We start from the raw sequence: 25,839 nt of genomic DNA, 5'->3' as shown, positions 1-25,839 counted from the left end.
GGACACGAGTTTTTTAGCCCGTGAGCTAGCACGGGCCGAGCTAAACTTCACTCCAGGTACATTCGAGCCCAAAAAGGTAGCTCCGCTCAGATTGTTTGTGTCTCGATCCGAACCAAGCCACAACGAGCGCGGTGTATGAGTCCAAAAGCTCGAGCCTGATGTCCAGATTTATGCTGGATTCTTGTTGGGCAATTTATCCCGATGCCCTCTATTCTCAAAATTTCTCATTGTTATCTCCATTGTACCGTATATAATTAAGCCTATTTGTACCATGCGTGAACACAAACCTGTGAATAGTTTCTTCTTGTAACGTGTTTCTACCAACTGATCGACTACTACGTCGAAGATATATAGAGCGAAGGAGTGAAGAAGCAAATTGAGCCAATTACTTGGCAATAACTGGGTGGTACCATACGTACGTCTAGCTGGTGTAGTGCCGTGTATTACTAAGACCGGTGACCTAGCTTGTTCCAACGAGAACTAGAGGTCAATATATAACTTTCGATCCCAATAGCTGCGTAGACAAGGTCATTGCTGAGAATCATGGTTATATTTGAGACCATCTTTTTCTAAGAAACACCTTGCTTTGCATTCATCATAATGCATTATGTGATTAATCACCACCGAACATACAATACAAACCAAATGATTTCCATTAATTATAATATATGTACGCTCGAATTAATCACCAGCAACCGCACAAGCAACCAGAATAATATTTGGCGTGCTAAGAGAAACCAAGAGTATATGTCGTTTAACTGTTTGAGAGCATGTGGAATGGATGCATGCAGCACTAGTCACTGTGGCCCTCGCGTGTCGCCCGCCCAGTCACTGAATACAGCAGCTGAGGAACAACAAGCATTTCGGTTCTGAATTAAGGTCCAGATCAGAACTGTGCTTCTGCATCATAAGGCTAAGCATCTGCTCCTGAGTCAGGAACTGTGCTTCTGCATCATAAGTTACATGTGAGAATTACTGAAGCTCTGAATGTTCAGAGTAAGGACCTGAACCATCGCAATTTTTGAAAGATCACGCTTTGAATTTATATATATTCAGACAAAGGGTCTTCCGGAATCAAACTCCGATATTCAGAAGCATTATTTACATAGGGACACATTTTTCATGAGTTATAAGACCATGGACATGGCCATTCTTTATGTACAGGAGCACAACCAAAAGAGTGAAGAATTCAATGTGCTACACACTACCTGACGACCTCCAGCAAGGAATTCTAAAGCCCTCAAGCCAAGTCGAACCGACACCTGCCATGCCAACCTGCCCTATCCCACTTGTTCTTAAGACTTTTTAACAGCTTTCTGAAAGTGTACTTCAATGTGCTATGCGGTTGACTCGAGCTTCGAAAAACAAATATCATAACAAATTTCACCGACCCCAGCCATTGGTTTTAACCTCAAGACCGGAGAAGGAGATATCTATCACTACCCTAGCTGCACCCCTACCAATTCTAACTTCAAAATTTCCCTTCTGTTTGCGTGTCTGTCTTTTTTTTCTTTCTTTTTTTTGCGGGAATGTTTGCGCGTCTGTCTCATGAGCTATTTTGACCGGTGCCTTGGTATTTTTTCTGGGATGTAGGGTGCGATATTTAACTGCATAGCTAAAATTGTAAGATGCTGTTAAAGACGAGAACAGTAGGCAGATGAATCAACTTGAAAAAAAACCTTACCTGCTGCAATCCTTGCAAGAACCCAAAATATACAGGTTCAGGCTGAGAAGATACTCAGGTAATATATCCTTGAGTGCAGACCTCGGATAAAATGGATGGAATAAAGCAGAGATATAATTGGATACTATATAACACTTCAATTCCCTTGCAAAATCGCCATTTGCAACCTGGCAACAGGAAATTCAACACGTTCTTAAGAGCATAACAGTTTTCTCAAAGTGCACTCCGATGTGCTATATAATAATGGGATAAGTATATTTTTCGCCACTCAACTATATCAAAAATATAGAAATGGTCCCTTAACTTCAAAACCATCAAAAGTTAGTCCCTCAACTTCTCAAACCGACCCTTTAAAAAGAGCTTCTCAAACCGGATAACTTTAGTCCCTCATACCGCTTTTGATGGTTTTACTGATGACGTGGCATGATTTTGACTGATTCGGATGGTTTCGTTGATCAAGTTGAGGCTGCCGGTCACGGGACGCTGAAAACCATGTTCGCCACCATCGGCCGGTCTGCTACTACTCTGGCCAAGCTCTCTTTGAGCACGCCGAGCAGCCATGCCCAGCTGGCTGTAGCCATAGTACAACCATTACCATCCCAAGTGTACCTTCACGCTGATGCGTGTTGCCGCTGCAGCTTGTGCTCGCCGCGGCCGCAACCGGTTCACTCGCTGAGCTGACCGAGGAGCTGCATGGTCTCCTTCGCCACTTATGCAGCTGCCTCGCTAGCGTACAAGCAGAGCAGCAGCACCGCCCGTTCGTCCGTGCTGTGTGCTCCGGCCGTGGCAGTTCTGGTGGCGCTGGAGCTCCTACCACGCGACGCGAGCTCAGCGGCATGACGGTGCGTGTGCTACCAACGTGCAGCGCGCACTGTGGCGAGCTTTGGAACCTCCACAAGGCCACTCCTCGAGCGCCGTGACTTCGCACATGACGAGCATGGCCACGGACTAGGAACCCGCTCGCATCATGGCACGTTGTTCGCAGGTAGAGTACACGCATGGTGCTCGCATTTTTGCCATGGACGAGGTCAAGGGTGGCATCCCATACGGAGTTGGCACCTTCGCTCTTGAAGTGGCAAGAGGGACTAAACTTATCCGGTTTTGAAAGTTGAGGGACTAAGCTTTGCTGGTTTTGAAGTTGAGGAACTATTTCTATATTCTTGAAAGAGTTGAGAGACGAAAAATATACTTTTCCCTATAATAATTGGATAAAAACACTTATGTTATCTGCTCGAGTACAACCTGACACTATACCCGAACTGCAAGGGAAACATTTTTTTAGGGAAATTTTGAACGTTCTTGTAATAAGAGGATTAAATTCTTAAGGCCAAACAGTTTTGTTTTCTAAAATTGCACTCGGATGTGCTATATATGGGTGTTTCCTATTTAACACTGCAGGCGCCCGTTTGCGGGTGCGTGTGGTTTTTTTTTTCTAAGTTTTTAGGAAACAAAAAAGTGATGGAGCAGGTGGCGTTTCAAAACTGGGACCTCGCTCGTCGCTACATGTTTGTGTTACCACCCCACCACGCAGCTGATTCTGAAAAGTTACAACCTTTCCTCTCTTTTATTCTTTCTTTTTCCTTTTTCCTTCTTTGTTCTCTGTTTTTTCCTTTTTGTACGACCAGGTTCCACGCAGCTGAAACTGGGACCTCGCTCGTCGCTACATGTTTTTGTTTTTTCCTTTTTGTTTTCCCTTTTGAATTTGATGAACTTTTTTTCAAATTTGATAAACTTATTTGAAATTCTATGAACTTTTTCAAATTCGATGAACCTTTTTTCAATTTTCATGAACTTTTTTTCAAAATCAACGAGTTTTTTTTCAAAATTGATGAACTTTTTTTCAATTTTGATGAATTTTTTTTCAATTTTGAAGAACTTTTTCTAAGTTGATGAAATTTTTTCAAAATCAGAGAACTATTTTTTCAAATTTGATGAACTTTTTTTATTCAAAATCGATGAACTTTTTTAAGTTGGTGAACTTTTTTTTCAAAATCGATGAACTTTTTGTTCAAAACCGGTGAACAATTTTTAAAATCGATAAAGTTTTATCGAAATTTCATGAACTTTATCCTAAATTTTGTGAACTTTTTTCAAATTCATGGAGTTTTCTCAAATTCATGATTTTTTCAGTTTGTATGAACCTTTTCAATTTTATGAACTTTCTTTGCAATTCATGTTTTCTATATTGTGCATTAATTTTCTTTTTTCTTTTCATTTTATCATAAAATAATAAGCATAATAGGCTGGGTATATAGTAAGGTTATTTGTGAAAACCCAATTCGGTGCCCAGGCTCATCTGCACCCGGTCAGAAAAAAATAAAAACAAATACTAAAAAATTCAAACAAATCCAATTTTTTTCGTGTGATAGAAAATTATATGCGTGACGTTTGCTCCAAATTTCAACTTATTTGGACATCTGAGAAGCTCTCAGAAAAAAATCGGGTCAGAACAGTGTGTGAACAGTAAACTTTTTTACAGACACTGAATTTGTCTTTTTTGCTGAGAGTTGCTCAGATGTCGAAATGAGTTGAAAATTGGAGTGCACCTCACGCATAAACTTATCTACCACACAAAAGCAATTTAGAATTTTTTGATTTTTTTAGTATTTGTTTTGATTTCTTTCGTCGGGGGTGCAGATGAGCTCGGGAGCAGAAACGCCGCCCTCAGTTATTTGTCCTCAAAGTAAACAGCTTAGGGAGGTTGGCCTAGTGGCTGGGTTCGAATGTTAAAGCGCAGGCGGTCAGAGATGGAATCCTGGCTCTACCGCATTTTTTGCGATCTAACAACCTAGCTGTGCCTCGTTGTGTTTCATGGGCCGGCCCTGTTCGCATCCGTGCAGGCGCCAGCGGCGCGAATCGGCGCTTACAGCGCTGTATAGGAGCTCCCCTATATATGTGCCTGGCTCAAGCTTCACAGTTTTCTGAATCTAAGTTCCTCAAAATCATAAACCCGAATCCAATCCCAGATGTTACCATCTCAAGAGACAGTTCTCAGACCATAAAATAAATGAGTGGACCAGACAAGGAGGTATATATCAGTTCACTATACAGACACTACCCTTGCTGCACGCTGAGCACAACATACAGGAGATATGTAATCACAAGGGTTGATTGTAAATACACCAATGTAAGATTGGCCCTCGGTTGAATCTTGAAGCCAGAAATGAATGTGCTCTTTGCTACGTGATGTGTTTTTTGGTTTCATCATAAAACAAATAGCCGACAGAGAGCTGAAGATGCTGCCATATTTGTTCTTCTTTCTGTATAATAAAGTCGTGCGTACCACTGTGAGCTTTAGACCAACTTGCCATTTATTCGCGGATGCCGGGCTGGAAACTGAAGCTGCTTCAATGTTCTTGCGGGGGTTGCTGTCGGAGGGTCCCCACGCCGACTTTCGGACCTCGCCGGTGATCTTGAGCTTGTCCCAGACGCTTGGGAGGGTAGCCAGAATTAGCCACTCGGGTGAAAGCGCACGGGTGTGGCCCAACAGTGTAGTGGGACGAAAACCCTATCCTATGCTATGCGTGTGAGAAACAGATGTATATTCTTCAACCGGTTTTAGTCTGCAGGATTGCCCAGAATAGACTACCGGGACACAAGATTTTTAGCCCGTGAGCTATCCCAAGTAGAGCTTAGCTTGGCTCAAGCTACAAACGAGCCCAAAATATTAGCTCGGTTCAACCTGTTTCCCTATTGGTTCAAGCCCGATATGAATCGAGCCACGACGAGTGTGGAACAATCCCACAAGTTCGAGTCTCACGTCTAGATTTATGTGGGATTATACTCACATAATGTATCCCGATGCCCTCTATTCTCAAAACTTCCCATTGCTACCTCCGGTGTATATAATCAATCCTATTAGTACCATGCATGAACACAACTGTGGATTGTTCCTTCTTGTAACTTGTTTCTACCAACCGATCGACCTCTACATCGTAGATATATAGAGCGGAGAAGTGAGTGAAGAAGCAAATTGAGCCAATTACTTAGCAATAACGTAGTGGTACTATACGTACGTGTGGCTAGTGTAGTGTAGTAAGTACTGTATATTACTAAGATCGGTGACCTAGCTTGTTTCAGTGAGAACTAGGAACCAATACTCCCTCCGTTCCATAATTCTTATCATGATTTTATTTAAACTAAAGCCACGACAAGAATTATAGAATGGAGAGAGCATTATTTTGGATTCTCATAGTTGGGTAGGTAAAGTCATTGCTTGGGAGCTCCTATTTGGTGTGGTATGTGTTGGCGATCGAGGCAGCGGACGCTCCTTTTCGGTCGGCCCATGCAGGCGGGACGTGCCCCTTTTCATTTCGTTTTAAATTTCCGTTTTGTTTTTTTCTTAATTAAAACAATTCAGGATTTCAAAAGATTGTGAATTTGAAAAATCTTTAATAAATCAAAAAGTTATTAATGTTCGTCAATTTGTAAAAAATGCTCATGAATTAAAAAAAATACTCATAAGTTAATCAAAAATACTTTTTTTACAGAAGTTCAAAAAAACTCAAAAAATGACTATGAATTACAAAAATATACATCAATCCAAAAACATTTCACTGATTCAAAAATGTTAATCAATTTCGAAAAATATTCATCATTTCAAAAATATGTTCATGAATTTCAAAATTTATTTCGAAATTATAAAAAATGCCATTTCATAAAAATGAGAATTTCAGAAAAATGTTCATATTTTTTGTGAGTTCAAAAAAAATTCGGCAATTAATTTTTTTTTGTGAATTTGCTAGTTCGCAAAATAAAAAAATTGTTCACGATCTAAAAAATCACAATTAAAAAAAAGATTCACGAATATGATAAAGATGAAAAAACCGAAAAAAAATAAAATAAAACGAAAATAAAAAAACTAACATGAAAAAATAAAAAACGAAAATGAAAAAGCTGAAAAAACCTAAAAGAGAAAAAAAAACCCCGGAAAGCAGCCTAAAATTTGTCCGTAGCGGGAGGGGGTACGCGCCAGGTCAATAACCAGCGACCTACACGCCGAATTGGATTGGCCGGAGTGATGGAGCATAGTGGAGAGCAACCTGGATCCTCTCCCCCAAGCCCAGAGAAAACTAGTATTCCTCTACTATCTGGCCCATGTGTCATGTTAAGATCAGCGTAAAGCAATGTTTCTTGGCCCCATAAATTCAGCCCAAACTCCGCCACTGTTGCATGGGATCATGTGTATATTTCAAATATTTTTTTTCGATCATTGTAATGTACTCTCAGACGAATCACTATGAAACACTACCAGATACAAACCACACAATTTCCATTCATTACAATGTATCCACGCTCAAATTAATCACGAGCAATGTAGCACACACAACCAAAGTATATATCGTCCGACTGCTCAAGTGTATGATGGCGGAAAGGATGCATACAACATGAGTCATTGTCTTGTTTAAACCCACCACATGCAACAATAGGGTAGTAGGAAACAAGCACTGTAGCAACTCGGCATCACACTGTAGCGACATGTTCCGTATTGTAGTGACGCACTGTTAGGGCATATTTCTCCCTCAGTGGTTTTGTTGATTGATGATAATACTTTTACGGACTAATCATGTGCATTTGAGCATTTCAAATATTCCATCATATGGCACAAGACGATTGCTGCCCCTTGAAGTTTTAAAGTGAAGACGGTTTATTTTCCTTCATTTCATTTTCGGTGGACTTGAGTAGTAGGAAATACCATACTATCAAGAGGGGGTCCGTTTCGAAAAGGTTTGGGTGGAATCAACACGTACACATCTCCATTTGCACCCTTCGTATCTTTCCGCTTTATTGGAGTTTCACCCTCCGTTGCTTTGGAGTGCTTTGGAAAGCTGCCAGCAGTAGTACAGCGGCTGGCAGCGGTAGTACCGCTCCCAGTACTGCTTGTACTACCGCCTCGACTCGGGTCACGATTTTTCGTGTCGGGTTGAGTAGTAGTCCCAGTGGCATACTACCGTTGACCCCATTTTGACCCAGTTGGGCAAGCGACAATAGCAGCGGTAGTACCGCTTGTAAGCGGTAGTACAACGCCTACCACTGCTGTCACTTCCGCTCGCGGCTCTGCTCTCCGAGCCCTCCCATGTTTCCTCAATGGTAGTAGAGCGGCAGTGGTGGGCAGTAGTACCGCTGGGGCGGTACTGCCTCTTCCCCTCGTCCTGATCGCTCTCTTAGCGCCAAGTGCCGCAACCCCAACGGTAGTACCGCTGGAGCGAGCGGTAGTACAACGGAAGCTCACAAACGGATTGCGCCTTGCCGCTTTTCACGTGCATCTTCGTATCACACAACACCATCGGCATCTCGTTGTGCTCACCGCATCAGATGGCAGCCCGACATCTCGCCTCTTTCACCCACACGACTATAGATTCATTGGCCCATGTATAATTCCCTAGATCATCTAAACTACATGCAAAACTCAAAAACTAAATATGCATATGCGGAATGATGAGACAATACTGCTTGGGAGTAGAGAGAGTCAAGAGAAAAATGGCATGGCTGAGCTGGGCCAAGCTAAGACTCCCGAAGAATAAGGGGAGGGGGGGGGGGTATGGGATTCAGGGATATGTGTGCTTTTAACGAAGCATTACTGGCAAAACGTGGTGATTAATTGATTCCCCTGGCAGTTTATGTGCTCGTCTATCGAAGGCAAAATATTTTCCACACGGCAGTATCTTGGATACGGCTTTCACTGGAAATTCATTGGCTGTATGAAAAGGCATAACTCATGGTTTGGATCTTGTTAAGGAAGGAACAATATGGAGGATTGGTGATGGTGCATCGGCTAGAACGTGGAGAGATACTTAGATCCCTCGACAATATGATTTTCGACCAATTACTCCTAAAAGGAACTGCCGGTTTAACCGTGTCTCGGATTTCTTAGATAATAATCATGCTTGGATCAGAGACCGCGTCGAGGAGCACTTTTGGCCAATGGATGTTGCTGAGATTCGAAAGATACACATGTCTCCTAGAAACCGGCAGGACCACTTCGACTGGTTTCCGGAGCTGCATGGGACTTTTACAGTTAAAAGTGCCTACAGGTTGGCGACGGAAACACATGATGATATGCATTCCGGGGCGCTTGCAGCACTAGACCGAACGACGACAGAACAATCTGGAATTCGATTTGGAAATCTAAAGTTATATTCAAGATGTGTATTATGGCATGGAAGACGGCGACAGGTGCGTTGGCAACTAACCTGGCAAAGCGCATCCTCGTATTCATATACAGAGCTCATGTCCTATTTGGGAAACAGAGCTCATGTCCTATTTGTGAATCAATTTTTTTTCCACATAAATATGGATTTATTAGCGGACAACACAGAATCACACCGCGAAAGGCACACCAGATCACCATATTATATTAAAAAAAATGCACTCCATCATCTTCCTACCCGTCAAACTAAATATTCCATCAATTCAAAATATAAGGTGTATTAGATTTTTGAAAAGTCAAATTCCTTTAACTCTGACCACCTTCAGAGGCAAAAATATCGACAATATTAAACAAAAATATGGAAATTCATTTCAGGATGAATCTAATTATACCGATTTGATATTATGAATATTGATATGTTTCTCTGCAAATTTGATCAAACTTAAAAAGGTTTGACTTTTTAAAAAAGTAAGACACCTTATATTTTGAAACAAAATGAGTATTTTTTTTAAGAAACACAACAACACCAGCGACGCAGCAAAGTACGCCCAACCCTTTTAATATAAAATAAAGTTCAGAGCTACATTGGCACGTGGAGTGACAGTCAACAAAATGACACCATCTTGTGAACGGTGCTGATGCGAGTGCCAACTTAATACATTTAAATTTTAAGCATGTTCAGGCCAAATATTGACTAGTTTACGCAATACCTTTCCTGCATTTAGTGTCCGCTCTGTCCTAAATTACTTGTCTTACATTTGTCTATATACGGATATATTGATCTAAGATAAATAATTTGAGAGCAAGGTAATACATAAATATTGAATACCTTTCCTGCATTTAGTATCCACTCTGTCCTAAATTACTTGTCTTACATTTGTCTACATACGGATGTATCGATCTAAGACAAATAATTTGGGAGCAAGGTAATACATAGTGACCATACTGATTTTGACAAGTCTTGTGCGCATTGCAAAGCTGGGCCGTGTCTGCTAGGGTAAGGGCTCAAGGTTCGATCGATAGCTCCGCGCCGTGTCGCCTTGCTTGCCGGCACGGTGATGACTTCCATGGAATGATCGTGGATTCAACAGTGATAGTACGAATGGACAGCGCCGCGGCGTGTCGCTATGCTTGGCACGCCGTGTGACCTCGGGCAAGAGCGGCACGCTAGCGCATGGTGCAATGACTTCCATGGAAAGATCGATGCGCTGCTTGTGGCTCCGATCTGGCCCTGCCTGCTCGGGTAAGGCCTCAAGGTTCGATCGATAGCTCCGTGCCGTCTCACCTTGCTTCCCGGCACGTACGGTGATGACTTCCATGGAATGATCGTGGTTCCGACACTCATAATAGCATCGAAAGCTCCGCGCCGTGTCGCTATGCTTGCCGCGCCGTGTAACCGCCGGCAAGAGCGGCATCCTAGGACAATGTGTGATGACTTCCGTGGAAAGATCTTTGCGGCCCCACCGGCGGAGCTACATGTAGGTCTGAGGGGAGTTTTTTTTTTGGAGCTGCTTAATTAGAAAAAGTAAAGTCTTTGCCCCCTTGAGAAATTGCTGTATTTGCATTTCGCCCCTCCAGCATTTGCTGTCTAGCTCTGCCACTGCCGAGAAGGATGAGATTCTACGGAAACTGCCTATAAATTCGTCACTACACCCACAAGCTGTTCACCGCACATAGGTAAACACCCCAGCTCAATGGCCACTCCATCCATGTCTGCCCCAATTTCCATCTTTATACTAGTCCTATTCTTAGCCGCCTCGGCTTCTTCTCCCAGTCCGACCAACGGCAATGGTAATGGCACTGATCTGGCCGCGCTGCTAGCTTTCAAAGCCCAGCTCACCGACCCTTTCCGCATCCTTGCCAGCAACTGGACCACTGGTACGTCTTTCTGCCACTGGGTTGGCGTCTCATGCAGCAAGCGCAGGCAACGCGTCACCGCTCTATCATTGCCGGACATGCCTCTCGTTGGATCCATGGCACCTCACATTGCTAACCTGTCTTTCCTCTCTGTCCTCAACCTCACCTGCACCAATCTCACAGGTTCCATTCCGGCGGAACTTGGTAGGCTACGTCGTCTTAGGTCTCTCAGCCTTAGAGGAAATAGCCTATCAAATGCCATACCTAATACCCTAGGAAACCTCACGAAGCTCGAGATCCTTAGACTATCTTACAACAAACTCTCCGGCCAAATCCCTTTTGAGTTGCTGCTGCGTACACACAACCTTAGAAAATTTAGTCTGGCTGTAAATGACTTGAGTGGCCAGCTACCTCCGTCTTTTTTCAACAACACCCCTTACTTGATGTTGGCCGTTTTCGCAGAGAATAGCCTGTCAGGTCCAGTACCACACACCCTTGCATCCCTATCCATGCTTGAGGTATTGGATCTAGCATTTAATCAACTGTCAGGCCTAGTGCCACAAGCCATGTACAACATGTCCAACCTACAAGTCATGTCACTCCTAGGTAACGGCAACCTACATGGAATGATTCCCAATAATGGAAGTTTCAGCCTCCCAGTGTTACAAATATTTATGCTAGATGGTAACAAATTTGCCGGACGGTTACCTACAGGGCTTGCATCATGCCAATACCTACAAGTACTTGGTTTGAGTGATAACTCTTTTGCGGATATTGTGCCAACTTGGTTAGCCAAATTATCACACCTACAAAAGCTTTCACTGGGTTTTAACAACCTTACTGGTTCAATCCCAGCCACTCTTAGTAATCTCACAAGTCTTACTAATCTATATCTTGGCTTCGGAAACCTCAAGGGGGAGATTCCACGAGAATTGGGTTCTATGCAGGAACTCTTGAGTCTAGATCTTGAAGTCAATCAGTTGACAGGTAAAATTCCAGCTTCCCTAGGCAACTTATCCAAATTGTCTTCCCTATGTATGGGAAATAATCAATTGTCAGGCCAAGTACCAACAACACTTGGGAAAAACATAGCTTTAAACAAGCTTTTGTTGTCACAAAATAATTTAGAGGGAAATCTAGACTTCTTTTCGGCTCTTTCCGAGTGCAGGCAACTTCGAGTCCTTCTAATAGACCATAACCATTTCACAGGCATCCTCTCTGGCCATGTTGGAAACCTCACTTCAAGATTAACCACTTTAATTGCAGGTAACAATAAGTTAACAGGTAAACTTCCTCTAGAAATTTCAAACATAAGCAGCCTTGAAAGGATAGATCTTTCTAACAACCTGTTCACCGAGTCACTCCCAGAATCCATCACTCTGTTGAAAAACCTTGCATTCCTTGATCTCTCCCGCAATGACATGTTAGGCCCTATCCCAACACAAATAGGTATGCTCAGGAGTTTAGAACGGTTGTTTCTGCAAGAAAACAAATTCTCAGGCTCAATGCCAAGAAGCTTTGGAAATCTTAGTTTGTTAGAATACATTGACTTGTCTAATAACCAGTTAAATTCAATGATACCCATAAGCTTTTTCTACCTTGATAAACTTATCGTACTAGATATTTCACATAATTCCTTCGTCGGAGAACTACCCACCAATGTTCTTGGTCTAAGACAAACATATGCAATGGATTTTTCTTCCAATTGTTTCATAGGAAGCATTCCAGAATCACTCGGAAAACTTAACATGCTAGCCTACCTAAATCTATCATGTAACTCCTTCAGAGGCTCTATTCTACGCCCATTAGAAAAACTAAAAAGCTTGGCATCATTAGACCTCTCATTTAACAATTTCTCTGGTACCATTCCCATGTTCCTTGCCAACTTTACCTATTTGACTAGCCTGAACCTCTCTTTTAATAGATTAGAAGGCCAAATACCAGAGGGGGGTGTTTTCTCAAACCTCACGTTGCAATCTTTGATTGGAAATGATGGACTATGTGGTGCTCCGCGGCTACATTTTTTGCCATGCCGCGACATGCCTCGCTCAAGTAATAGACACTCACTACGACTTCTACTCACAACACTCATATTAGCACTTGCAACCATTGCCATTTGCATATACATATGGTTTCAAAAGGAACTTAAGAAGGGAGAGGGCAAACCTTCTATTGATCCAACAGATGGCATAGGCCATCAAATAGTCTCCTATGATGAGCTCATTCGTTCCACGAATAGTTTCAGTGAAGATAACATCTTGGGATCTGGAAGCTTTGGAAAAGTCTTCAAGGGCCAACTGAGTAGTGGTTTGGTGGTCGCGGTAAAAGTTCTTGACATACAACTAGAGCATGCCATTCGAAGTTTTGATGTTGAGTGTCAAGTGCTTCGCAATGTGCGACACCGCAACCTGATAAAGATACTCAACACTTGTCACAATGTTGACTTCAGAGCACTGGTGCTTCAATACATGCCAAATGGAAACTTAGATATGATCCTACACCAATGTCAGAGTTCATGGCACCTAGGGTTCCTTGAGAGACTAGGCATCATGCTCGATGTGTCGATGGCAATGGAGTATCTACACCATGAGCACCACGAGTTGATCTTGCACTGTGACTTGAAGCCTAGCAACGTGTTGTTTGATGACGAGATGATGGCACATGTGGCGGACTTTGGCATTGCAAGGTTGATTCTAGATGATAGTTCCATGATCTGTGCCAGCATGCCTGGAACAGTTGGGTACATGGCACCAGGTACCTACTATCTCTTGTTATCTTATTCAACAAACTACTTATTAAAAACCATTTAGAAATTTTCTCTACACCTGAAACAAAATGGTTGAGCAACTATGCTTCAATTTTTGTTTATGTTTCTATTGAGCAGAGTACGGGTATCTTGGAAAAGCATCGCAGAAGAGTGACGTGTTTAGTTATGGAATCATGCTCCTTGAAGTCTTCACCGGAAAGAGACCCACCGATCCTATGTTTGGTGCGCAACTAACCCTTAGACAATGGGTTCATCAGGCATTTCCTACAGAGGTTTTCCAAGTCGTTGATGGCAAGCTTCTGCAAGGCTTCTCTCTTTCTAGCTATAGCTTGTACGATGGCTTTCTAGCATCAATGTTCAAGGTGGGTTTGCATTGTTCTAGAGACTCGCCTGACCAGAGGATGACGATGCGTGATGTAGTGGTGATGCTGAAGAAGGTCAAAACCGAGTACACCAAACTGATAGAAACTATGTCCAATAGTGCAACACAGTGATCAATCTTGTGTAGCTGGTGTGCTACTATATCTAAGACCGGTGAGGCGGTGACCTAGCTTGTTCGCATGAGATCTAGGAGCTGATACAACTTTCGACTCCGATAGTCGCGTAGGTTAGGTCATTGCTGAAGATCGTGATTATATTCCAGACATTTTTATTTTTAAGAATGCCTTGTTTCTCATTCATTATACCATACTCTTAGATTAATCACTACCATGTGTTCCAAAAAAGAAGATTAATCAGTAGCACACACAAACTAGACTATTTCCATCTCATTACAATGCATGTAGGCATAAATTAAGCACCAGCAATGTACAACACGCAACCAAAGTACATATTGTTCAACTGTTCGAGAGTATGACGGTGGAATGGATGAATGCAACACGAGTCATTGTATTGTTTATAAATATATATACTACCCCGGCTGCTGCGACTTGTTAAATTGTGCTCGTGCGTTGCACCGGGAAAAATAAATCATCACATTCCTCAAGCGACCCATCCGTGTTGCCACTTTTCTTGTTTTCCATCGTCGTTGATGATGTGATGAGATATATAGCCAACAGGTATAAAACGCCTTATACGTCATTGTAGATAGGTCACCACATCCAAGATACATCGTAACAAACAATGTTGACCTCTTTATGTTTCATTGCACAAATGCATTCTAATTATATCTTACATATTATGCAAACTAATGACATAAGGTATGCAATAGTACCATAGGAAGACACACCATCAATCTTAATGTTATTCGTTACCCCCTGGTGTATGCTAAAATAATATTCTTTCAAAGAGGCTTTAGTCAAAGGGATTGTTCCAATTCAAATATAGTGGAACGGAATCATTAAGAAACTCATATGGAAAACAGTGGAACAAATCAAACAACTCCAATGAAAAAATTCTAACAATTTCAATCATGCAAATATCAATTTTTTTTGAAATATACTCTATGTTTAATTATTATTATTATTATTATTATACAGCGACAATAAAATCTAAATCCATCACCACAACAATCCCCCGAACAATTCTTAACGGGCCTGACTTGTTATATTAGTAAATAAAGTTAATTAGGGCCATGAATGAATCCTTAAGATAAGATACTTCTTAAGTACTCCCTCCGTTCCTAAATACAAGTCTTTTTAGAGATTCAAATATAGACTACATATGAAGCAAAATGAGTTAATCTACACTCTAAAATATGTCTATATTCATCCGTATGTAGTCCATATTGAAATCTCTAAAAAACTTATATTTAAGAACGGAGGGAGTATATACATATTCCACACAAAAATATAAAAGGACGGAATTACTTTTATAGTTAAACTGAAATTTATCAGAAGCTTTGACCTTGTATGTGTTACAGTACTACGATGAGTCAGTAGTTGCCCATCAGGTTGGGAAATCGTATAGAGTTTCACCTGCCGTCTCTTTGAAAGGTAATGACACGTTGATAATGAAGGCAGAACGATGATATGCTGACGTTGTACATCTTCAAACTTATACGCTCCATGCTATAATGCCCATACAATTTGTAACTTTGTCACCCTGCAACTACAATTTGTAATCGGTCTGTCCCAAAGACAGTGCAGCCATGTGCTGAGAGGCAGCCATCCGAGCTTGTACAGGATGTGCTTATTAGATAGCGCGACATGCTATGGTTTATTTGTTCAAAATACTCCCTCCCGTCCTTTTTACTTCGTAGATAAGATTTATGTCAAGTTAAACTTTACAAAGTTTGACCAAAATTGTGTGAAAATATCAACATCTACAATACCAAATATACATAATATGAAACTGAATTCTATAAGAGCAACTCCAATGGAGCGACCCATTTCGTCCGCCCGCATCCATTTGGGTCGGTGCGGGCAAAAGTGGTGGCCCAATACGCCGACCCAAACCCAAATCACGTCCACTTCGCGTCCGCGCCGATGCATTCGCGGCCCAAATTTGCGCCCCAAATGCGTCGGCGCGGACGTCGAACGGACCCCACACGCGCCTTCTCGCTTTCTGCCGCGTCCCCACCTGGCGGCCGCCCAACTACCCGCTGCCCACGCGGTCAGCTTGATTTATGACCACATGCCCACACGTCAGCGACGGCGGTCGGCCTTTTTTAAGCCGACCGTGCGGCGGGGCTGTCCTCGTCCAAACTCGCCGTCCCCATCTAGGCAAGCTCGCTCCCCCGTCACCGGCAAACCCTAGCCACCCCTAGCCAAATGGAGCTCTTCTCCGGCGCCGGCAGCAGCAAGTCCAAGGGCAAGGCCCCCACCGTCCCTTTCCCCTCTGAGTTCGTACTGCCTCCGCCGGTGCCGGCTCGCCGGCAGAGGGTGCGAGTGAGCGTGCCAGTGCACCAGGCGGAGTGGCACTGGCAGCACCGCGTCCCTCTGCCGTACCCCGACATCACCCTGCCGCACGACTGGCATCTGGATCCAGAGAGGATCCCAGTGCCGCCGGCGCCGCGGTCGACTAGGGCGCACACGGAGGAGGTGCGGGGCCGACGGGCAATGCTGACGCCGGAGCAGCGCCGCGACGCCACCTACGCCGCCGACTCGCCTAACTGGGCGAGGTGTTTCGCCTTCGAGCACGAGGAGGCGAGGCGATGTGGCGTGCGGGAATAGTGCAACAAACAAATGGAGATCTTGCAACCAAACAACCAACATTTTCTAAAAAAAAATCAAAATAGTAAAAACCTGTTTGCTTTTGAACACACAAAAAACTCTATATAAACAAAGAGTGGATTTTTGGAACCCGGGTGTATTGGAGGACCTTATTTTAAATACTATGAAAATCACATTTAAGGTTTCAAAAAATTCTGAAAAAATTTCTACGTGATCATATGGATGTATATTACACATGTGTAAAGTTTGGTGATGAAATAAGTAAGTATGCGACCTATACAAAAATGACAAAATGGTGATCTCCAAGTAGTGGATAATGCATGCACTGTTCATCTTTCCAAAATCACGATTTTGTCATTTTTGTGTAACTCACATGGTTACTTATTTCGGCACCAAAATTTACACATGTGTAATATACATTCATATAAACATGTTGATTTGTTCTCAGAATTTTCTGAAACTTCAAAATAGTATTTTGGCACAGTTCAAAAAATAGGGCTCCAATGCACCCGGGTTCCAAACTGACTTTTTGATATAAACAACCCTACTTAGATGCACCACTACACTTGCATTCAAAATAAATTCGTTTGCATTCAAATCTTTTAAAAATTCTGATAAAAAATTGCCTCCCAGTGCCTCTCCACTGCTCCCAGCGTCGATCGTTCTCCTTGTCCAAGCTCCCACCGGCAGAGATCCCCCCGTCTCCTCACGGCTATGCTCCACTCTCCTATCTTTCTCTCCCGGTTGATGCTTCTACTGCCGCAGCTCCATTCCTAGGCTCCCACACAATGGACCCTTGTAAGTCTTTAACATGCGCACGGGTTGTTAGTGCTTATGCTTCTTGTTTAAAAGAATCGTGTTTTTTGTGTGAATTTTACCCTGGCTAGGTGCTCTCTCTGGTAACAAGAAAATTTCATGTACATTGATAGCGAATAAGTTCAAGTATATTAATAATTTGAAGTTCAGGTATATGGAATATGATGCTTGCTGTGTGCATACGAGGGTCAGTTACATGTATGTGTTTGTTGTTTGTCTGAAGGACAAGTAAATTTAGTGTCATTGCTAAAATGCAGGTTTAATTTTGTTTGTGTATGAATTTTCCACGGCAATCTAGCACAAAAATGAGTGAAGGGGCATGTTTTTCTGAAAGAATTACTTTTGTTTCTGAAAGAATATTCAGTAGTACAAAATCTTGGAAATCTACTTGTGTTGTATACTCCATGGATTTATCTACAAAATCTTCCTTCTACTTCAGTTGGAGCGGAGCTGCTAGAAAAATTCAGTTCATTTTTTATGTGCTTTTCAGTACATCTACTCCCCTGTTGTAAGTTCGGCGCAATGTACCAGCCTTTCAATTTATTGAGACCCCGCGCTGCAGTGCACCGGCACACTAACCACAGACGCACAGGTAGTGTTCGTGTGATCTTATAGTGAGCTAACCAGTGAGAGAAAAATGGAGCACCAATTTTTGCGATTGTCCCACATCACCAGTACGATGCAATGGCTAGCAGAAGATGCTTATTTGTTTTGGTTCAGCAGTGTTCTGATTTGGATAGCACAGAGGACTTGAAGGGTGCACCCACACCTTCAGATGATCATTTGTTTTGCTTCTGTAGAAGTTATCACATCTGTTTACATTTATCCACAAATGACTTGCATATGGTGTTGCTACATTGTCAGTCCAAAGTGTGGTGAAGATGGAGTCTAGTTGAGTAGACGATGCAGTGTGTGGCTGATTGTGCGATGGGCGGGGTGAGGGTGCCATGATCTTCACCAAACACTGCAACCACTATGCACACACAGCAAGGACACTGTCTCTTTGTTTGCACATTCCCTTGTGATGCATGCTAGTTGCTGAATTCAGCCGCTGTTTGATTAGTGTGTGCACTCTGAATTACAAAAAATTGATTCAAACTTTATATGTAGTATAAGCTCATGGCCCCTTGAATTTTTTCATGTGTTTCGCAGAAAAAGTTCACACTTTCTTTTCCACTCAGCTCATGTGGTCAATTGTTCTAAGTTCTTTTCCTCATAAGAGTGGATTTTTTTTCTGTTTGCAGGGGTTTTGACAGCACTGTTTCGCGGATCCCCAACCGTTCCCGATCGGCGGCCTTTGATCTCCAACCGCCACCATGTGCCCCGGATCCGCAGCCTCCGACCTCCACCTCATGCTGCATGCCCGGATCGGCGGCCTACCTCTCATGCACCTCCGCTGGCCACTGAGTGCCATCGCTGCCCTTCCTTCACCTTGGCGTCGGCTTCAGTCTGGTTGCACCTACGACGACCACATCTTCCTTGATCCCCTTCTTGCCAAGATCCGCTGCAGGTTCGAATCCCTTCAATTCACTTTGATCTCTCCCTAGTAAGTTTAGTGTGTGTCAATGTATTTTTTTTACCCAAAATGCAGCAGTGATCTCTGTATTCTGCCAACAACCCCTGCTGTGGCATCGTTGTTGTTTGTGCTCAGTACAAAATTAAACATGCTCTGTACTAGAAGTTCATGAGAAGGATTTGTTGAATCTGCAGTGTGCTTTATCCAAACAACTAAAAAGAGGGATTGTTGGCCTGTAGAAACACGATCTCATGTACACACATTGACCTTCTAAAGTTAAATGCACGTCAATTAATGAATTAACTAGGCACCAAAATAGGTAATCATGGCAGCTAGTTCCAAGTTAAATGCACGTCATTCATTCGATATTTTAAGCTATTGGTCTAGTCTGACCGTTTTCGGTCTTGAACATTGGAAGGTCAGAACAGAAATGTAGAAAGTTAGGCCTCAAAAGATCAGTTCCTAAAAGATTATCTTTTTAGCTATTGGCACGGGACGTTATGGCATTTTATGGATGTTAATACTGAGTAGAATACAGAATCGTTGTTAAACCGGGCAGCACACTTCTAACAGCTTATCGCTCCTTGCAGGATACACACTATTCTTTAGTGCGCGCGTCGAAGGCTAGTAAGTTCCCCCGCGTGTGGTCGCCTCCGTCCTGCTTCAAGCCCGTTTCCGGCCGTCCATAGACTGATTGAACTGACGGGCTTGATCCCCTTCGACAATAGCAGCTTCACCAATATTGTGCTTTCCCAGCGCGCCTGCCACTGCGACACCGCCCAGGCCGTTCACAGCCGCCACCGAGGCCGTTCAACGAGGGGTCGTTCAACAACGCAGCGGTCAGAAGCTTTTCTCTCGTTTTCTCCCGCCTCTGTAATTTCTTTTTGATTTTGGGGACTGAGTGAGTGCAGTTCACCGAGGCATTCCATGTGCTGATGGGGTATGCTTGCTTAGCACAAATTCATGAACTGTCAATTCTTTTTAATTGAACTGATGCTACTCTTGATTCAGATCTGACGGAAGAAGACAAAACTAAATGATTCAGTTCATCATTGGCATCCTTGTGAACAGTTCTGAAGATAGCTTTCAGAGACTAATTACGGTGATATTTCTCTCAAACTTTTTCTACAAATAGCTTTTTCATGTGTGTGTGAGAAGTGAGGAGAGCAATGGACAGTAGTATATGCAAATCAACCTTGTTCCCAGCTTTCAGAGACTGATGCATGATGCAGCAGAGATGGCATATCTGTTTTGCCATGACATGGGTACTAGCAATGCAACAACTTGCAGATGCATGCCTCTGAATGTTCCTAATGGGAGCCTCCTCATTCTGTGAATGTGTGTGTCCTCAATAGTATGGTCCTCCTCACCGGATGTTATGCAGTATGCACCTTTTTAGTACAAACTTTTAAAAAGTTTCTTTTTGAACTTCTCATAATTAATAATACATGAACTTGATTATCTTTTTGACATGTACTGATATCAGCTTCGTTTGATTTGCGTGCGTGTGCTTGTAACACAATCAGTTCACATGTCGAGATACCATAAGTTCAAGTCCACTAGTATTTATAAATGTTGGTTTGCAGTACTAGTATTTACAAATTTCTTATAATTTCCACGGGTCGGAGGCCGTATATATTTCTTATTTCTGTTGCTACAAGTTCAAGTGATCAAATGCTATAAGGTCGCATGTTATTCTCCAATTAGAAAAATATAAACAATGATGCTACAAGTTCAAGCTTGCCTATGTGTCCTAGTGTGTTCCCCGTTCGTCTTTCCATATAGCGTATTCTGAACATTAGATGCTTTCAAGAAATTTGTCGCGCAAGTTCAAGTATAATTGCTGCACGAGTTCAAAATCCTGAACAGTTTAAGCTCAACCCGATTTCAAGAACTGTTTCCTTCATAAATTGTTTTTATGTTAGTTTGTTGTTATGGACAGTATAGGTGCAAATTATTGTGTAGTACATGTGTCCGTTGATGTGTTTGAATCCCTTCAGTTCACTTTGATTCCTACAGGTGGTTCAACGTGTCGAGCGGTAGCAGCGCTTGCTCCCAATGGTTGCCCGCGCAAGGAGGATACAGGGATGTTACATTGCTGGAGGAGCAGTAGCATGTAGTAGCTAGCTGAAGAAAAGGTATTGTCCTGTAGCTTTGGTCTTACCTAGTATGGATAACATTTTTATGGAAAACTTGCTATTTCCCTGGTGCGCTAACATGATGTGTTGGAATATCAGCCAGCGGCCTGCTCTGGCCATGCAGCACCACCACTGGCACGTCCACCATGGTTGCTGGCAGCCGTCCAAGTTGAGCGCTGATGGGAGTCCTTAGCGTGCTTCAACGACACTCTCTCATATCAATCTCTCTCTTTCTTTGCTCCTGCTATTAAAATGTGTAGATGTGCTGCTTTGCTAATTGAGTAGTTGGGAAGATGTGAAAAGAACATGCTCTCTAGGTGTGTGATTATTCCTGTGAGCACAAATGTATTTAAATGTTTATTTTGTGCTTCAGCTTATGCTTTTGGGCAGTACAAATACATCTTAAAAAATAAGTACAGATGCGGTCTTATAGAACTCTAATTGTTGTTGGATGCTATTCCAAATGCCAATGATCATGCAAAACGGTTATTGCTAGAATCTAGATGATATGTAATGTAGTTACCATAGTTTCACCCTATTTTTATGGTTCTAATTATTGTTGCATAAGTCTTTAAAAGAAATGTTCGGTAAATGTTTGTGATCATTGCTTGTAGGCATTCGTATGAACATTAAAATAATGGCTTTTCTTGTAGGAGGTTCAAAGATTGCCGTGGAGCAAGTTCAAGAGATTAGTTTGGTGAAAATAATGTGATCTTTTGGTCAAGATTTTGCATGATCCATAGCAATCAGGCGAGCAGTTCAAGGCCTACTACGCGAGTCGTCCATCGTCTTCTACGCATGATGAGCTTGTTTTCTCTACACATCTAGCATCGGAGTATCTCCTCCCCTTGCCGCACACACATGCCCGCGGTCGAGCTAGTGTTGTTTGTGATTGCTGGTCGTGACTCTTACGTTGTCATTGGACAAATAATTTGTTCTATAACTCTGTACTGATGGGACCTTCAGCATATATGGTGTTTAGAATTTGTTTGTAACTCTGTACTGCCGGGACCTTCAGCATATATGGTGATCTCAGTATTCTAATCTGTAGGCCAAAAATGGTGAACATTTAAACATCAGTTCGATTTAATAAAACTGAGAAGTTCTACTTTCGGTAAATAGCTGAACCTGGGTACAACAAAGTTCTACCATTAGTCATGGGGATTATCCGTTAATGTGTACTATGTTTTTTTGTCAGTTTATGTGCTTTTTGTTTGTCAGGCCATGTGCAAGTTCGTTATCGGTTCATGTGTATGTGTGTTGGTAACCACTGCTATTGCTGCTAGGTACCGATCCGACCATGTATATGTTATTCATGTACATGTATTATATGTGTGAAAAATTTTCTATATATGATGAGATGATTGCTACTTCAAAGAAGGTATAGGTACATGACAGCTTGATGTGCATGCAAGAATAAAAAAATGGTTTGAATAAAAAATATTGATCAGTACGAATTAAAAACAATGATCAGTTTGAAAAATAAAAGATGGTTAGGTTTTGGTATTCTGTGACGTTGACGTCCAAGAAAACGTCCAAGTTCTGCAACTGATCCATCCAGATGGGACAAGGAGGTCAGTCCAGCAGGCGCATCTCAAGTGTCATGTCAGTGCGCCGCCCACCCGTCGCCATGCCTCTCCGCCGCATGGTGTGTCGTGCTGCCTTGCCATCAACCACCGTTGTGGCTCAGCCATGTAGTGCTTCCACGATCACCACACGCAGTATGACGCCCCCGATTCGACCGTACACTAATCATGCACGCAAATGTGTACGATCAAGACCAGGGACTCACGGGAAGATATCACAACACAACTCTACAACATGAATAAGTCATACAAGCATCATAATACAAGCCAGGGGCCTCGAGGGCTCGAATACAATTGCTCGATCATAGACGAGTCAGCGGAAGCAACAATATCTGAGTACAGACATAAGTTAAACAAGTTTGCCTTAAGAAGGCTAGCACAAAAGTAGCAACGATCGAAAAGGCAAGGCCTCCTGCCTGGGACCTCCTAACTACTCCTCGAAGCCGAACTCCATGTAGAATCATCCTCGGGATCTCTAGCTCCTGGACTCCAGCATCTGGTTGCGACAATCAGGTATAGAAAGGGGAAAAGAGGGAGAAAAGCAACCGTGAGTACTCATCCAAAGTACTCGCAAGCAAGGAGCTACACTACATATGCATGGGTATATGTGTAAAGGGGCATATCAGTGGACTGAACTGCAGAATGCCAGAATAAGAGGGGGATAGCTAGTCCTGTCGAAGACTACGCTTCTGGCCATCTCCATCTTGCAGCATGTAGAAGAGAGTAGATTGAAGTCCTCCAAGTAGCATCGCATAGCATAATCCTACCCGGCGATCCCCTCCTCGTCGCCCTGTTAGAGAGCGATCACCGGGTTGTATCTGGCACTTGGAAGGGTGTATTTTATTCAGTATCCAGTTCTAGTTGTCATAAGGTCAAGGTACAACTCCGGGTCGTCCTTTTACCGAGGGACACGGCTATTCGAATAGATAAACTTCCCTGCAGGGGTGCACCACATAACCCAACACGCTCGATCCCATTTGGCCGGACACACTTTTCTGGGTCATGTCCGGCCTCGGAAGATCAACACGTCGCAGCCCCACCTAAGCACAACAGAGAGGTCAGCACGCCGGTCTAACCCTATGCGCGCAGGGGTCTGGGCCCATCGCCCTATGCACACCTGCACGTTGCGTACGCGGCCGGAAGCAGACCTAGCCCCTTAATACAAGCGCGAGCTTACGGTCCAATGCGGCGCGCGCCACTCAGTCGCTGACGTCACGAAGGCTTCGGCTGATACCACGACGCCGGGATACCCATAACTACTCCCGCGTAGATGGTTAGTGCGTATAGACCAAACGGCCAGACTCAGATCAAATACCAAGATCTCGTTAAGCGTGTTAAGTATCTGCGAACGCCGACCAGGGCCAGGCCCACCTCTCTCCTAGGTGGTCTCAACCTGCCCTGTCGCTCCGCCACAAAGTAACAGTCGGGGGCCGTCAGGAACCCAGGCCCACCTCTACCGGGGTGGAGCCACCTGTCCTTTCAGCCCCCTCATCAGAATCACTTGCGGGTACTCCTCGAGCCGACCCGACTTTAGTCACCACATGTGTCATGTATATAATGTATATAGTATATACCCGTGATCACCTCCCGAAGTGATCACGGCCCAGTAGTATAGCATGGCAGACGGACAAGAGTGTAGGGCCACTGATGGAACACTAGCATCCTATACTAAGAAGTAGGATAGCAGGTAAGGGTAACAACTGTAGCAACAATGACAGGCTATGCATCAGGATAGGATGAACGGAAAGCAGTAACATGCTACACTACTCTAATGCAAGCAGTATAGAGAAGAATAGACGATATCTGGTGATCAAGGGGGGCTTGCCTGGTTGCTCAGACAAGAAGGAGGGGTCGTCGGTGACGTAGTCGACCACAGGGGCAGCATCGGTCTCGGGGTCTACCGGAGAGAAGAGGGGGAAGAAACAGTAAATACAATGCAAACATAAGCATGAAGATGCGTGGCATGACAATGAGCGGTGCTAGGTGTGCCCTAACGCGGCAGTAGGTGGTACCGGCGAAGGAGGGGGACATCCGGGAAAGTATTCCCGATGTTTCGCGTTTTCGGACAGATGAACCGGAGGTGAAATGTTACAGGTTCACTATGCTAGGGACGCGTGGCGGACGAACGGGCTGCGTATCTGGATTCGTCTCGTCGTTCTGAGCAACTTTCATGTACAAAGTATTTTCATCCGAGCTACGGTTTATTTTATATGAATTTTAAAAGATTTAAATTAATTTCTGGAATTTATTTAATTATTTAATATATACATTATCCGAAACAGTGTTGTGATGACATCAGCATGACATCATGCTGACGTCAACAGTCATCTGACACGTGGGTGCCACATGTCATAGACTGATCAGGGTAATTAGGGTTAACTAATTAATTAACTATTAATTAAATTAACTAATTAATTAGATTAATCTAAATAGGGTTAATTAACTTAATTAATTAACTAATTAATTAATTATTTTTATTTTTATTTTTATTTTTATTTTATTTATTTATTTATTTTATTTTTATTAATTAATTTATTATTTTTATTATTATTATGTTTTAATTTTTTTTATTAAACGTTCTGGGGTCGGGCCCCACATGTCTGTGGCCCCGGGGGGCCTAGTGGGTTTGCGGGCGCAGGGTGCGGGCGTGCGGGTGTGGTGCCCGTGCCCGAGTCCGACCACCAGGGGGGCGCCGGCGACAGCAGGGCACGGCGAGGCCGGCCGCCGGAGGCGACAGCGGTGAGGCCACGGCGGGGCGGCGCCAGGGCGCGGCAGAGAGGCCTCAGCGGGGGAGGCGCTGGGTGCGGCCAGCGCGCGGGCTACACGCGGCCAGGAGCGGGACGGAGCGGGAGCAACGGTGGGCGTGGCAGGAGCGCGACAGGCGAGGTGAGCGCGGGCCGCGGGCGCGCGGGAGCGCGTGCAAGCACGCGCTGGGCGCGGCGGGGGGGGGACGGCGCCAGCGACAGAAAGGGGGGGTAGGGAGGAAGCTCACGGCGGGGAGTAGGGATCGGGGCAACGGGGGGATGAGGAGGAAGTCGGGGACGACGGCGCAACGGAGAGGAAGCAGTCCGTCGAAGGCGGAGGCGCGTCGAGCTCCGGGCGGCGAGGATCCAGCGACCGGGGCGGCGGGGTGGTTCGATTCCAGGCGTCGAGCGGCGGGGCGGTCCTGCTTGAGGTGAGGCTGCGGGCGCACGGGGCCTCCATGGCCGGTG

General features: G+C 43.8%; 1 protein-coding gene and 1 long non-coding RNA gene across 2 annotated transcripts; both read left to right on the top strand.

Annotated features, from left to right (window-relative positions):
* Window positions 1-10,515: 10,515 nt before the first annotated feature.
* LOC123123182 (probable LRR receptor-like serine/threonine-protein kinase At3g47570) lies at window positions 10,516-14,110 on the top strand. Its single transcript, XM_044543648.1, has 2 exons — window positions 10,516-13,445; window positions 13,576-14,110. The coding sequence occupies exons 1-2, from the start codon at window positions 10,529-10,531 to the stop codon at window positions 13,950-13,952; spliced, it is 3,294 nt and encodes a 1,097-aa protein (XP_044399583.1). The 5' UTR covers window positions 10,516-10,528; the 3' UTR covers window positions 13,953-14,110.
* Window positions 14,111-20,356: 6,246 nt separating this feature from the next.
* On the top strand, window positions 20,357-21,482 carry LOC123125749 (uncharacterized). The gene is made up of 2 exons (XR_006461484.1): window positions 20,357-21,041; window positions 21,141-21,482. It is a non-coding gene; the product is annotated as an uncharacterized lncRNA (long non-coding RNA).
* The last annotated feature ends 4,357 nt before the right edge of the window (window positions 21,483-25,839 follow it).

The sequence above is a fragment of the Triticum aestivum genome, chromosome 5D, assembly GCF_018294505.1.
Source record: "Triticum aestivum cultivar Chinese Spring chromosome 5D, IWGSC CS RefSeq v2.1, whole genome shotgun sequence".
Taxonomy (NCBI): Eukaryota; Viridiplantae; Streptophyta; class Magnoliopsida; order Poales; family Poaceae; genus Triticum; species Triticum aestivum.
This window is presented reverse-complemented; position numbering and strand designations above follow the sequence as displayed.